Source organism: Rhinopithecus roxellana, chromosome 17 (genome assembly GCF_007565055.1).
Source record: "Rhinopithecus roxellana isolate Shanxi Qingling chromosome 17, ASM756505v1, whole genome shotgun sequence".
NCBI lineage: Eukaryota > Metazoa > Chordata > Mammalia > Primates > Cercopithecidae > Rhinopithecus > Rhinopithecus roxellana.
Genome location: NC_044565.1, coordinates 62204960 through 62216962, shown reverse-complemented (window position 1 = coordinate 62216962; position 12003 = coordinate 62204960). Strand labels below are relative to the sequence as shown.

The following is a 12003-nucleotide window of genomic DNA, read 5'->3' as shown; positions in this document are numbered from 1 at the left end:
GGAAAAACCCCATCAGACCCTCTGAATCACTGTCACCAAAATTTCCAGCTTGGCCCCCTCATGTCAACCCCTGGAAGATTCAGGAGCCACATAGGGTGGGCTTTCTAGGACCTGCCCCTACAGGGACCCATGACCAGCGCCCCCTGACCAGGTGACCTAGCTGGGCTGCTGGGACTGTGCTTTCATACTTCCAGCCTCAGGGAAGGGAAGCGCCTCCCCACAATCTATCACACCAAGGGATCCTAAGGAGGCTCAAGATCCTGGTACCAAAAAGGTGCTTTTTTTCTCAGATAGCCCTGTTGCACACACCTTATCCATGGGAGATCAGGGACTGGCATTCAGTGCAGTCTCACTAGAATATCTAACAGAGCAAGAGTCCTGGCAGCCCGAGGGAATGGAATGGTCAACAGCCCGAGACTCAAGGCTACAGCCTCCTAGGCAGTCCTGGGCCCCGGAGGGCAAACTGTGCTCCAGAGATGGAGCCATGCTACCCTTGGTTCAAGCCCAAACCACCCCAGTTCTCCCCTTCAAAGGAAGTGGCTGTCCATCCATCCAGCCTTGACGGACCTCCATGACCAAGAACATACTTCCCTAGCTTTTCTCAAGGTTCTGTGAGAGCTTTCTTCCCCCCACCCTGCCTCAGAACATTTCTATAGTTGTTGGACGAGTTTACCCTGGGCCAAGAATATGTGACCTGTAGACCCCATGCCCTAGAATAGGGGGAGCGGGCACTTAAGGATGCAGATACCTGGCCGGGCGCAGTGGCTCATGCCTGTAATCCCAGCACTTTGGGAAGCCAAGGTGGGTGGATCACTTGAGCCCAGGAATATGAGACCAGCCTGGGCAACACTGAAACCCCATCTGTACAAAATAAAAAATTAGCCAGGCATTGTGGCACACACCTGTAGTTCCAGCTACTCGGGAGGCAGAGGTGAGAGAATTTCCTGAGCCCAGAAAGTCAAGCCTGCAGTGAGCCATGATCACGCCTCTGCACTCCAGCCTGGGCAGCAGGAGTGAGATACTGTCTCAAAAAAAAAAAAATAAATAAATAAAATAAAATAAATAGAGAAAATAAAATAAAATAAATAGAGAGTCTGTTCATTAGGATAGCAGTAGGCTGGAGTGGCTCAGAAATCGGTATTTTAAACAAGCTCCCTAGGTAGTTCTGATACACATTAAAATGTAAAGAGCTAAGATCATGGGACCCAGTGCGAGAATTCCCAAGCCTGAGGCTCAGCTCCACCTGTCACAAGCGGGCTGAGCTGAAATAATTCACTTGCTCCCTTAAGCCTCAGTTTTTTCATCTCTCTAACGGGAGCAACGCATGTTCTGCTAAACTCACAAGATTGCCGAAAATCGTATCAGATAAAGGATGTTGTGATCAGCTGGAAAATGATGCATCAATAGATGGCTCCATCTTAATCCCTCTGCATGTGACCTTATATGGAAACAGGGTCTTAGCAGCTGTGATTAAATTAAGGACTAACTTAATTTGAGATTGGGAGATTATCGTGGATTTTCCAGGTGGGTCTAAATGCAATCACAAGCATTTTATTAGAGATAAGCAGAGGGAGATTTGACACACAGGGGATAAGACGATGTCAAGACGGAGGCAGAAACAACACAGTCACAGACAGCTAACACTGACATGTTAAGCAACCAGTGCCACAAAAATATTTACTGTTGTTATTACTTAGACTGTAGGTGTTAACTGGGCCTGGCCTGGCCATTCCTGATGAAAACTCCTATGTCTATGAATAGCCTCTTCTAGAACTCGGGCTTTGTGATGTCTTTTAGATATTTTGAAGGCTTCCAACAGAACAAGGCATGGATTAAACGAAAGCAAATAAGCTTTAATACAACCATATCTGAAATTTGTTTTTCTGATCAAGTGGGATGGGAAAGAACAGTGGCATGTTAAGAATGGCGTGTTGTTTTTTAAGTGGTGAGTGGAATATATTTGTTCATTGCCCCAGCAAACACTGCTATTCAATGATTGTGTGGTGCTGAATCCTGTAGGGTCATAAAAGGTCTAAGCCTCTTAGAATAAGAATCTTACTAATAATATGCCTTGAGTTCACACAGTTCCTGTTACTCCAGGAGTTCAGGGAGCTTTTCGGAATCTTCTCTACTTTATTCATGTTCCTAGGAGGTGATAGATACATTTTAAAGAAAATAAAACAGGCCAGGTGTGGTGGCTCACGCCTGTAATCCCAGCACTTTGGGAGGCCGAGGCAGGCAGATTGCTTGAGACCAAGAGTTCAAGACCAGCCTGGCCAACATGGCAAAACCCCATCTCTACTAAAAATACAAAAATTAACCAGGAGTGGTGGCGGGCGCCTGTAATCCCAGCTTTTGGGAGGCTGACGCACGGGTTGCTTGAACCTGGGAGGCAGAGGTTGTAGCGAGCCAAGATGGTGCCACTGTACTCCCTCCTGGGCAACAGGGCAAGACTATTTCAAAAAAAAAAAGAAAAAAAAATTTTTTTTTTGAAGACTCAAAACTAATATGTCAGGGAAGAAGAGCACAGAAGAACACACATCCAGGGACTCATGGAGCCGCAGAAGGAGAGAACAAGGGAGTTTTCCAGTGAGGTTAGCAGCTATGGCTGACCCGCTTGGGACAGATTCAGGAGAAACTGCTGACCTGGTCTGGAATGAGGCCTTCTATGGTTTTAGGAAAGGGAGTCCCACTTACGTTTTCTACCTCGCACCACCTCAGGGGTAACTGCAGAACTTTCATTTTTTAAAAAATTGATTTTAATGTCAATTCTGACCTTACAGCCAGGGATAATGATTGAAATATTTAACAGCATAGACAGCAGGGATAATGAGGACAGATGTTGGCCGTGAGCAGCTGTGTGGCCTGACTGGCCTCAGTCCTATGGTGCCACGGCTCCCCGAGAAAGAGGAGACTCAGAGTTGAACGTGGAGGGGTCTTGGTGTCCCAGTTCCACCAGGATCAGGAATGGGTTCCAAGGGGCATGGGTGTGGGGAGGGGAGAGGAGGAGAGAAGGCGGGACTGCCCGTCAGCCCCTGCCTGCAGCTCCCAGGCGTGGCTTCCCAGGTGTAGGCCTCAGACTGGCCCACTGAGATTCCCAGGCCTCTTCCAGGACAGAGTCAGCATGTCTGGGAGGGGTGGGGGACAGAAACCAGTGTGGTCAGCAGTGCCCCATGACTCTGCTGTCTGGCGGTGTTTGAAAAGCCGAGTCCTCCCACCTCCAGCCCCACCCTACCTGTCCCCCACCCTCTTAATAAAACAATACTAAGGTACCTGTTGCCCACTTTCTTATCCACCTCTTGTTCTTCCCTAACAATATCATCCCCCCTCCCCAGCAGCAATGTTCCTGTGTCATCTAGCCTGAGGCTGGAGGAAGCAGAAGGCAGCAATAAAAACTGGAGAAAGTTTGTACCCTTTGACCAACCTCTCCCTATTTCCACTACCCCTAGCCACGGCAATCACCCTTCTACTCTGCTTCTGTGAACTTGACATTTTATTTTATTTTACATTTAATTTAAATTTAATTTTATTTTGAGATGGAGTCTTGCTCTGTCGCCCGGGCTAGAGTGCAGTGGTGTGATCTTGGCTTACTACAACCTCTGCCTCCCGGGTTCAAGCAATTCTCCTGCCTCAGCCTCCCAAGTAACTGGGATTATAGGCGCACACCACCACGCCTGGCAAATTTTTTGTATTTTTAGTAGAGATGGGGTTTCACCATGTTGGCCAGGCTGGTCTCAAACTCCTGACCTCAAGTGATCTGCCTGCCTCGGCCTCCCAAAGTGCTGGGATTACAGGCGTGAGTCACTGCACCTGGCCAAGATTAACCATTTTAGATTCCACATATGAGTGAGATCAGGCAGTGTTTGTCTTTCTGTGTCTGATTTGTTTTACCAGCATAATGTCTTCCAGGTTCATCCATTTTGTTGCAGCCGGCAGGATTCCCTTCTTTAAGGCTGAATGATATTCCACTGTGTATGTGTGTATACACAGATGACACAAATGGATACACAAATGGATTTTCTATATCCATTTATTTGTCAGACATTTAGGTTGTTTCCACATCTGACCTATCTTAAATGTTCTTACCACAGAAAGGAAGGAGGGAAGAGGAAAGAAAATGGCAGTTATATGAGGTGATATGTTAACTGGCTTAATCATGTTGACTATTTCACAGTGTATGTCAGAAACATCAAGTTGGAGGCCTAGGAGGGAGGATTACTTGATCCCAGGAGTTTGAGACCAGCCTGGGCAACATAATGAGACCCTGTCTCTACAAAAAAAAAAAAAAAAAAAAAAAAAAAAAGCCAGGTGTGGTGGCTCACGCCTGTAATCCCAGCACTTTGGGAGGCCGAGGTGGGCAGATCACGAGGTCAGGAGATCGAGACCATCCTGGCTAACATGGTGAAACCCCGTCTCTACTAAAAATACAAAAAAATTAGCTGGTTGTGGTGGTGGGTGCCTGTAGTCCCAGCTACTTGGGAGGCTGAGGCAGAAGAATTGCTTGAACCCAGGAGGCGGAGCTTGTAGTGAGCCAAGATCGTGCCACTGCACTCCAGCCTGGGCAATAGAGTGAGACTCCGTCTAAAAAATAAAACAATAAAAAAAAAAAATTAGCCAGGCATGGTGGTGCACACCTGTAGTCCTAGCTACTCAGGAAGCAGGAGGATCACTTGAGCCCAGGAGTTCCAGGTTGCGGTGAGCCATGATTGCACCACTGCACTCCAGCCTGGGTGACAGAGAAAGACTCTGTCTCTATAAATGAGTGAATAAATCACTAAAACATCAAGTTGTACACCTTAAATATATAAATATATACAATTTTTATTTGTCCATTATACCTAAATAAAGCTGACAAATAAAAATAAAACAAAACAACCAAAAAGCCAAGGTTTTCAGTGAGGAAGTCCTGCTGGAGACAGGCAGCAGGATGTGGGGGACCGGGCACCTCCTGCAGGGCCTTGGGCAAGTTGCCTAACTGTTGTGGATGTCAGTCTCTTTGTCTATAAAATGAAAATAGAAACCACTCTAACTTAGAATCATTTTAAGAAATAAAAGAGATGACGTATGTACAAGTCTTAGGGTAGTACCAGACATCATATAAGCTTCTAGGCCAGGCAGGGTGGCTCACGACTGTAATCCCAGCACTTTGGGAGGCCAAGGCAGGACTATCACTTGAGGTCAGGAGTTCAAGACCAGCCTGGCCAACATGGCAAAACCCCGCCTCTACTAAAAATACAAAATTAGCCAGGCATTGTGGCTGTAGTCCCAGCTATTAGGGAGGCTGAGTGGGGAGAACCACTTGAACCCAGAAGGCAGAGGTTGCAGTGAGCCAAGATCACACCACTGCACTCCAGCCTGGATGACAGAGCGAGACCCTGTCTCAAAAAAAAAAAAAAAAAAAAAAAAAAATTGCTTCTCAAATGTTCATAGCCATCAGCCCACAAACCCCCAAACCAGCGAACATCAAGTTTGGCCGTTCATTCTCCTGAGGTGCATTTGAGTCTACACCGTCACTACATCCTGGGGACAAAGCCTGTGTTTGTTTCTTTCTCGTTGTTATTGGCTTCTTTTTTTCACTGTTTCTTTTATTCTAAAATGCAGGCACTCTTACACACATAGGGAGTCTTAATCTGCCTCATCATATTCGAAGTAGACATAATATAGATTTTTGAAACTTTAAAAGAACCTTAGTGACAACCGGGCTGCTTATTTTGCACATGGGAAAACCAAAACATAAAAAGAAGTTAAATGTCTCATTCAAAGTCCACACCTCCAGTTAAGAGCTAGATCTGCATTTGGAACCTGCTAGAGCTGTGTGTCTCCTTTGAGTGGACAGACATCCTGACTGGACCAGACTTTGCCTGTGTCGGTGGCTAAGGGCAGTGATGCACCCAACCTTAACTTCAGCCAAACCTGGTTCATGGCTTCAGCACCTCAAGTCTGTGTTCCACCCTTGGGGGCTTATGAAGGCCAGGCAGCCGAAGGCCGACTTCAGCCTTCTTTCTGGAACTCTCCTGAACTTGCACGTAATTGATGATCTTGTGATCGCATGGATTACCACTGGATCCACCATTGTGCCTCTTCTGCATCACCACATCAGTCATGCCAGCAATGTCACTTGGATTTATTGCTGATATCAGAATATTCTCTCCCAAATATATGAATCCATTTTAGATGTAGCTTGGAAGGAAAGATCTCCTTATTTGCTTATATGTTGGGATTCTCTCAGTCAACAGAAAATAGCTGTTGTGTTTATTATTGTAAGAATAAAACACTACAATAATTAATGATGTTTGTGGAAGCTGCTAATTTTCATTCAGAAAAAGTTATTAACAACTTTTAAGTCGTTAAATACAGATACAAATTGACAATACTAAATATTATGAGAGTCCACTAACTAGATACTTTTGGGAAGAATACCATATCCTTTTTGATGCAACACATGTTTATAAAAATTAAATAATAATACAGGGCAGAATAATGGAGAATATATTGTATAGTGAATCTAACCTTTTTAGTTGTTTGGGGGTACTAGATTAATAACAGTAAACAAAACAACCTATAAAGGCTGGGTGCTGTGGCTGATGCCTATAATCCCAGCACTTTGGGAGGCTGAAGTGGGTGGATCACCTGAGGTCAGGAGTTCAAGACCAGCCTGACCAACATAGTGAAACCCCCTCTCTACAAAAAAAAAATTAGCTAGGCATGATGGCAAGTGCCTGTAATCCCAGCTAGTTAGGAGGCTGAGGCAGGAGACTCACTTGAAACCGAGAGGAGGAAGTTGCAGTGAGCCGAGATCGTGCCATTGGATGCCAGCCTGGGCAACGGAGTAAGACTTCATCTCAAAAAAAAAAAAAAAAAAAAAAAAAAGCCCTGGCCGGGCACAGTGGCTCACACCTGTAATCCTAGCACTTTGGGAGGCTGAGGTGGGCAGATCACGAGGTCAAGAGATCAAGACCATCCTGGCCAACATGGTGAAACCCCATCTCTACGAAAAATACAAAAATTAGCTGGGCATGGTGGCGCACTCCTGTAGACCCAGCTACCTGGGAGGCTGAGGCAAGAGAATCGCTTGAACCCGGGAGGTAGAGGTTGTAGTGAGCTGAGATAGCGCCACGGCATTCCAGTCTGGCGACAGAGCAAGACTCCGTCTCAAAAACAGCAGCAACAACAACAACAACAAAAACCCCATAAGAATCATGTTAAATATTTAGTAATTTAACTTCATTTAGTTCATGATTGTTGCTTCTCTGCAGGACTCAGTTGAAATTAAGTCCCTATTTAGAATTGCAAATGTGCAGCATCCTGGTGCAGAAGGAATCTAGCTGCTCAGGATGCCTATCAAGACCTACTGAACTGAAATGGCAAACTTAAGAAACGGACTCCAATTTTTGTCGTTATTGTTGTTTTTGTTTGTTTTTGTCTGAGATGGAGTCTCGCTCTATTGCCCAGGCTGGAGTGCAGTGGTGCGATCTCAGCTCAAAACAACATCCACCTCCCAGGTTCAAGTGATTCTCTTGCCTCAGCCTCCCAAAGTAGCTGGGACTACAGGCGCCTGCCACCATGCCTGGGTAATTTTTGTATTTTTAGTAGAGACAGGGTCTCACCATGTTGGCCAGGCTGGTCTTGAACTCCTGACCTCAAATGATCCACCCACCTCAGCCTCCCAAAGTGCTGGGATTACAGGCATGAGCCACTGCACCTGACCAAACTCCAATTTCTAACAATAAAGTGTAATTACATTTTTAAGTCAAATTTCAGATTTGTTCTTGTGTCCTCGAATTCATTGAGGGTGGTGCTGCTGCTTCATCGCTGGCTTTCACTCAGGTTCCGTGTTATTCCTAACAGCCTCCCTACCCCAGTGTGTTTGCGCAGTTCTGGATGGAGGGGTGAGGGCAGGTGCTTCCGTGAACCCCTTCATGTTCCCTTCTCTTCCATCCTCTGCTCCTACAGCAGGGTAGGCCTGAGAAGGGCCATGGTTTCCAGTCTTGTTGTGCAACGGGAGAGCTGAGCAGGATTGGGAACTCATTTCCCCAGTGTGCTCTGCGAGGCCGGCCGAGCTGGCTCCAGGATGCGTGGTTCCCATGGCTTGACCATGGCAGGGGGTCTGGGGATGCCCAGCAGTGAGAAGCACAGTGGGTCACCTCACTCGTGTATTTCTCTCCTTCCTCCATGATAGTTTGTGAAGTTTGCCAACATCGAGGAGGACACCCCATCCTATCACCGGAGCTATGACTTCTTTGTGTCCCGATTCAGCGAAATGTGCCACTCAAGCCACGATGACTTAGAAATCAAGACTAAGTGAGTAGGGGAAGGCAAGGGTGGGTGGTTCAGCTCACAGCAGAAGCAAAGGTGGGTCCTGTAGATAACTTCCAACCTGCTATTGCATGTCTGCTTTTGTTAGTGTCTGTGTCTGCTCTGATGTTGCTGGGCAGGTAGGCAGCACCCAGCTCCCTACATATGGTTTCTCTTTTTTTTTTTTTTTTTGAAACCGAGTTTCACTCTGTTGCCCAGGCTGGAGTGCAGTGGCGCAGTCTTGGCTAATTGCAACCTCCGCCTCCCAGGTTCAAGTGATTCAGAGACTTCATGGGGCCCTTGGTCATGGGTAGATCTCCACTGTGCCCATTATGAGGAGTAGTAAGGGCCAGGTGTGGTGGCTCATGCCTGTATTCCCAGCATTTTGGGAGACTGAGGCAGGTGGATTACTTGAGGTCAGGAGTTCAAGACCAGCCTGGCCAACATGGCGAAACTCCTGTCTCTATTAAAAATACAAAAAATTAGCCAGGCATGGTGGCACACAACTGTCATCCCAGCTACTCGGGTGGCTGAGGCACAAGAATTGCTTGAATCCGGGAGGTGGAAGTTGCAGTGAGCTGAGATTATGCCACTGCACTCCAGCCTGGGCAACAGAGTGAGACTCTGTCTCGAAAAATAAGTAAATAAATAGGATGAGTAAGAAGTTCCTCCTCCCCCAGGCCTGATCTTTCTGAACTTCTTTTGAAAGGCATGGTCAGATCTGGGTGTCACAGAATGGATCATGTGCATTTGTGGAAGGGATTCTGGGGAGACTGAAGGAGTGCAAAGTAGTTAGGAAAAGAAGAAAAATTAATTCACATGTACACATAAGGGAACCCTGGGTAGAAATTTTTCTGCCAACCAGGCCTTGTTTCCTGCCAGCCAGGCCCCCTTGGGTGGGACAAACGAGTCCAGCACGCTGGGGATGTGTTGCACTTGTCCTTTGGGGAGTGCCTTTTTAAACTGGAACCAAGAAAAGTCAGCAGGACAGTATTCCTGGTCGTTCATTCCGAAGTCCAGACAGCGGCCAGCTCAGGGTCTTGAACGTGGTCAGGGTCAGGTCAGTGTGGCCAGGTACTTCCAGGGAATCCTTGCCCATTGCCAGTGGCCCTAAAGGCTTCTGGGCCAGGGTATCCTGGTGCTCGTAGGCTCCTGCCACCTCCAGTCACAGTTCCTTGGTAAGGCCCAGGGTAGCACCCTGGCAACCCCAGTTAAAACTGAAGTTAAAAATGCAACTGGCAACCTTGAGAAAAACTGCTCATCTCCAATAATCACAAAAGGATGTGAATTGAAATAGCTACAAAATGTGAGGATTTTTTGGACTCATAAAATTAGAACAGATGTTTAAAATAAGATCCTCCATACTGCCGCAGGCACTGTGAGAGTGGCATTCTCCTGCGGCTTGCGCATGGGCCGGGGGTGGGGTCAGTTATTTTGGCAAATTGGGAGCCTTTTGTTTCTTTTTTTGAGACAGTCTCATTCTTTCATCCAGGCTGGAGCGCAGTGGCATGATCTCACATAATCTCAGCTCACTGCAACCTTTGCCTCCCAGGCTCAAGCTGTCCTTTCACCCCATCCTCCTAAGTATCTGTGACTACAGGTGCACACCACGACACCTGGCTAACCTTTTTTTTTTCCTCTTTTTTTTTTTTTTTTTTTTTTTGAGACAGGATCTTACTCTGTCGCCTAGGCAGGAGTGCAATGGCACGATCTCAGCTCACTGCAACCTCTGCTTCCTGGGTTCAAGTAATTTTCTCATCTCAACCTCTCGAGTAAATGGGATTACAGGGGCCTGCCACCATGCCTGGCCAATTTTGTATTTTTAGTATAGATGGGGTTTTACCATGTTGACCAGGCTGGTCTCAAACTCCCGACCTCAGGTGATCCACCCACCTCAGCCTCCCAAAGTGCTGGGATTACAGGCATGAACCACTGCATCCGGCCTAATGTTTTAATTTTTTGTAGAGATGAGGTTTTGCCATGTTGCCCAGGCTGGTCTCGAACTCCTGAGCTCAAGCTATATACACTGGCCTCGGCCTCCCAAAGTGCTGGGGTTACAGGTGTGAGCCACTGTGTCTGGCTGCCTTTTATTTCTTACCTTTTGACTCAGTGATTCCACTCATGGCAATGACTTGAAATGTAGTAAAATATTTTATACAATGATGCCCATCACAGCATTATTATAAAAGTGAAACGTTTGGCCAGGCACAGTGACTCACGCCTGTAATCCTAGCATTTTGGGAGGCTGAGGTGGGTGGATCACGAGGTAAGGAGTTTGAGACCAACCTGATCAACATGGTGAAACCCTGTGTCTACTAGAAATACAAAAATTAGCCGGGCGTGGTGGCACATGCCTGTAATCCCAGCTACTCAGAAGGCCGAGGCAGAAGAATCACTTGAACCTGGGAGGCAGAGGTTGCGGTGAGCCGAGATCGCGCCACTGCACTCCAGCCTGAGACAGAGCCAGACTCCATCTCAAAAAACAAAAAAAAGCAAAACGTTTGGAAACAACTTAAATGACTACTAGTCACTAGCTTGAGAAAGGCCTTATGATAGTGTATCAGGCAACCATTCGACATATTTATGAAGAGTTAATGACACAGGAAAATGCATAGAATGTATGTGAAAAAAGCCATTACAGATCAAATATGCAATAGGGTCTTAATTCTGTTATCTATTATGCACAGAAGAAAGGAATTACATCAAAATGCCAATAACAGTTATCTCTGATAACAAAGATAACAGTGGTAGTCGTGGTGGAAGTGGTAAATCTTCTCTTCTCTCTACTTTTCTATGATTAGCATGTATTATTTTATAACCAGAAAAAAGGCTTTATAAAAAAGAAAGAAAGAAACTTCAGGCTGAAATAAACGGCCAGTAAAGAGGGCTCCCTCCCACAGGGCTGTGCTGACCCTGGGTTAGCGCAGCAGGGACTGGGGGTGTACAAAAGGGGCTCCTGCTGTGCTGTTACTCAGTTTCCCCTCTGGGTAAGCCTAGCCCCAAGCTGAAACCCTTTTTTGCCCAGAGAGCCTGCAGCTCTGTGCCTCTCCCTCTGGATCTGCCTCCCACTGCCCCCGCAAATTGCTCACAGTCTTGGATTCTGCTTCATCAGTTCTTGGTAGCATTTTGAGCTTTCACATCTTGGGCCCAAGCTGGAACAACCCCAGCTAAGTACTAAAGACGGGGAGCTGGAGCACCCAGCACCCTAGGGCTGGAGCCCAGACGGTACCAAGGCAAGCGCAGCCTGGGAGTCTCCAAGATGAATCAAAAGACATGGCTTCCTGGGCTCACGTCTGCCAGCACCAGGAGGTCCCATGAGAGTAGCAGGTGGTCTCCATTCTGCCTTCTGATGGACAAATGTATCCCTGACCCCCAAGCTGCGCTCCTCTCTTAACCACTGAAGCTGGACTTCTCAGGACTGGAGGACTTCCGAGTCCCACTTCACCCTTTTCCTTACAGAATTCGAATGTCAGGCATCAAAGGCCTACAAGGGGTGGTGAGGAAGACGGTGAATGATGAACTGCAGGCCAATATCTGGGACCCACAGCACATGGACAAGATCGTCCCATCGCTGCTTTTCAATCTGCAGCATGTAGAGGAGGCAGAGAGGTAAGCAGGCCGGGGTGGGGCAGGACAGTGGATATGATCAGCCCTCCAAGGGCTGCTTGGGAACCACATGGTTTGGGTTGGTCAGTAAAACTCAGCTAC

The 12003-nt window shown here is 46.9% G+C and overlaps 1 protein-coding gene across 1 annotated transcript in view; it reads left to right on the top strand.

The window, feature by feature from the left end:
* Nucleotides 1–12003, top strand: part of EFR3B (EFR3 homolog B) — a 111296-nt gene that overhangs the window by 72189 nt on the left and 27104 nt on the right. The window contains exons 5-6 of the mRNA XM_030920463.1: nucleotides 8180–8301; nucleotides 11755–11904. Of these exons, the coding sequence (XP_030776323.1) occupies nucleotides 8180–8301; nucleotides 11755–11904 (272 nt within the window). The remainder of the gene's footprint in view (nucleotides 1–8179; nucleotides 8302–11754; nucleotides 11905–12003) is intronic.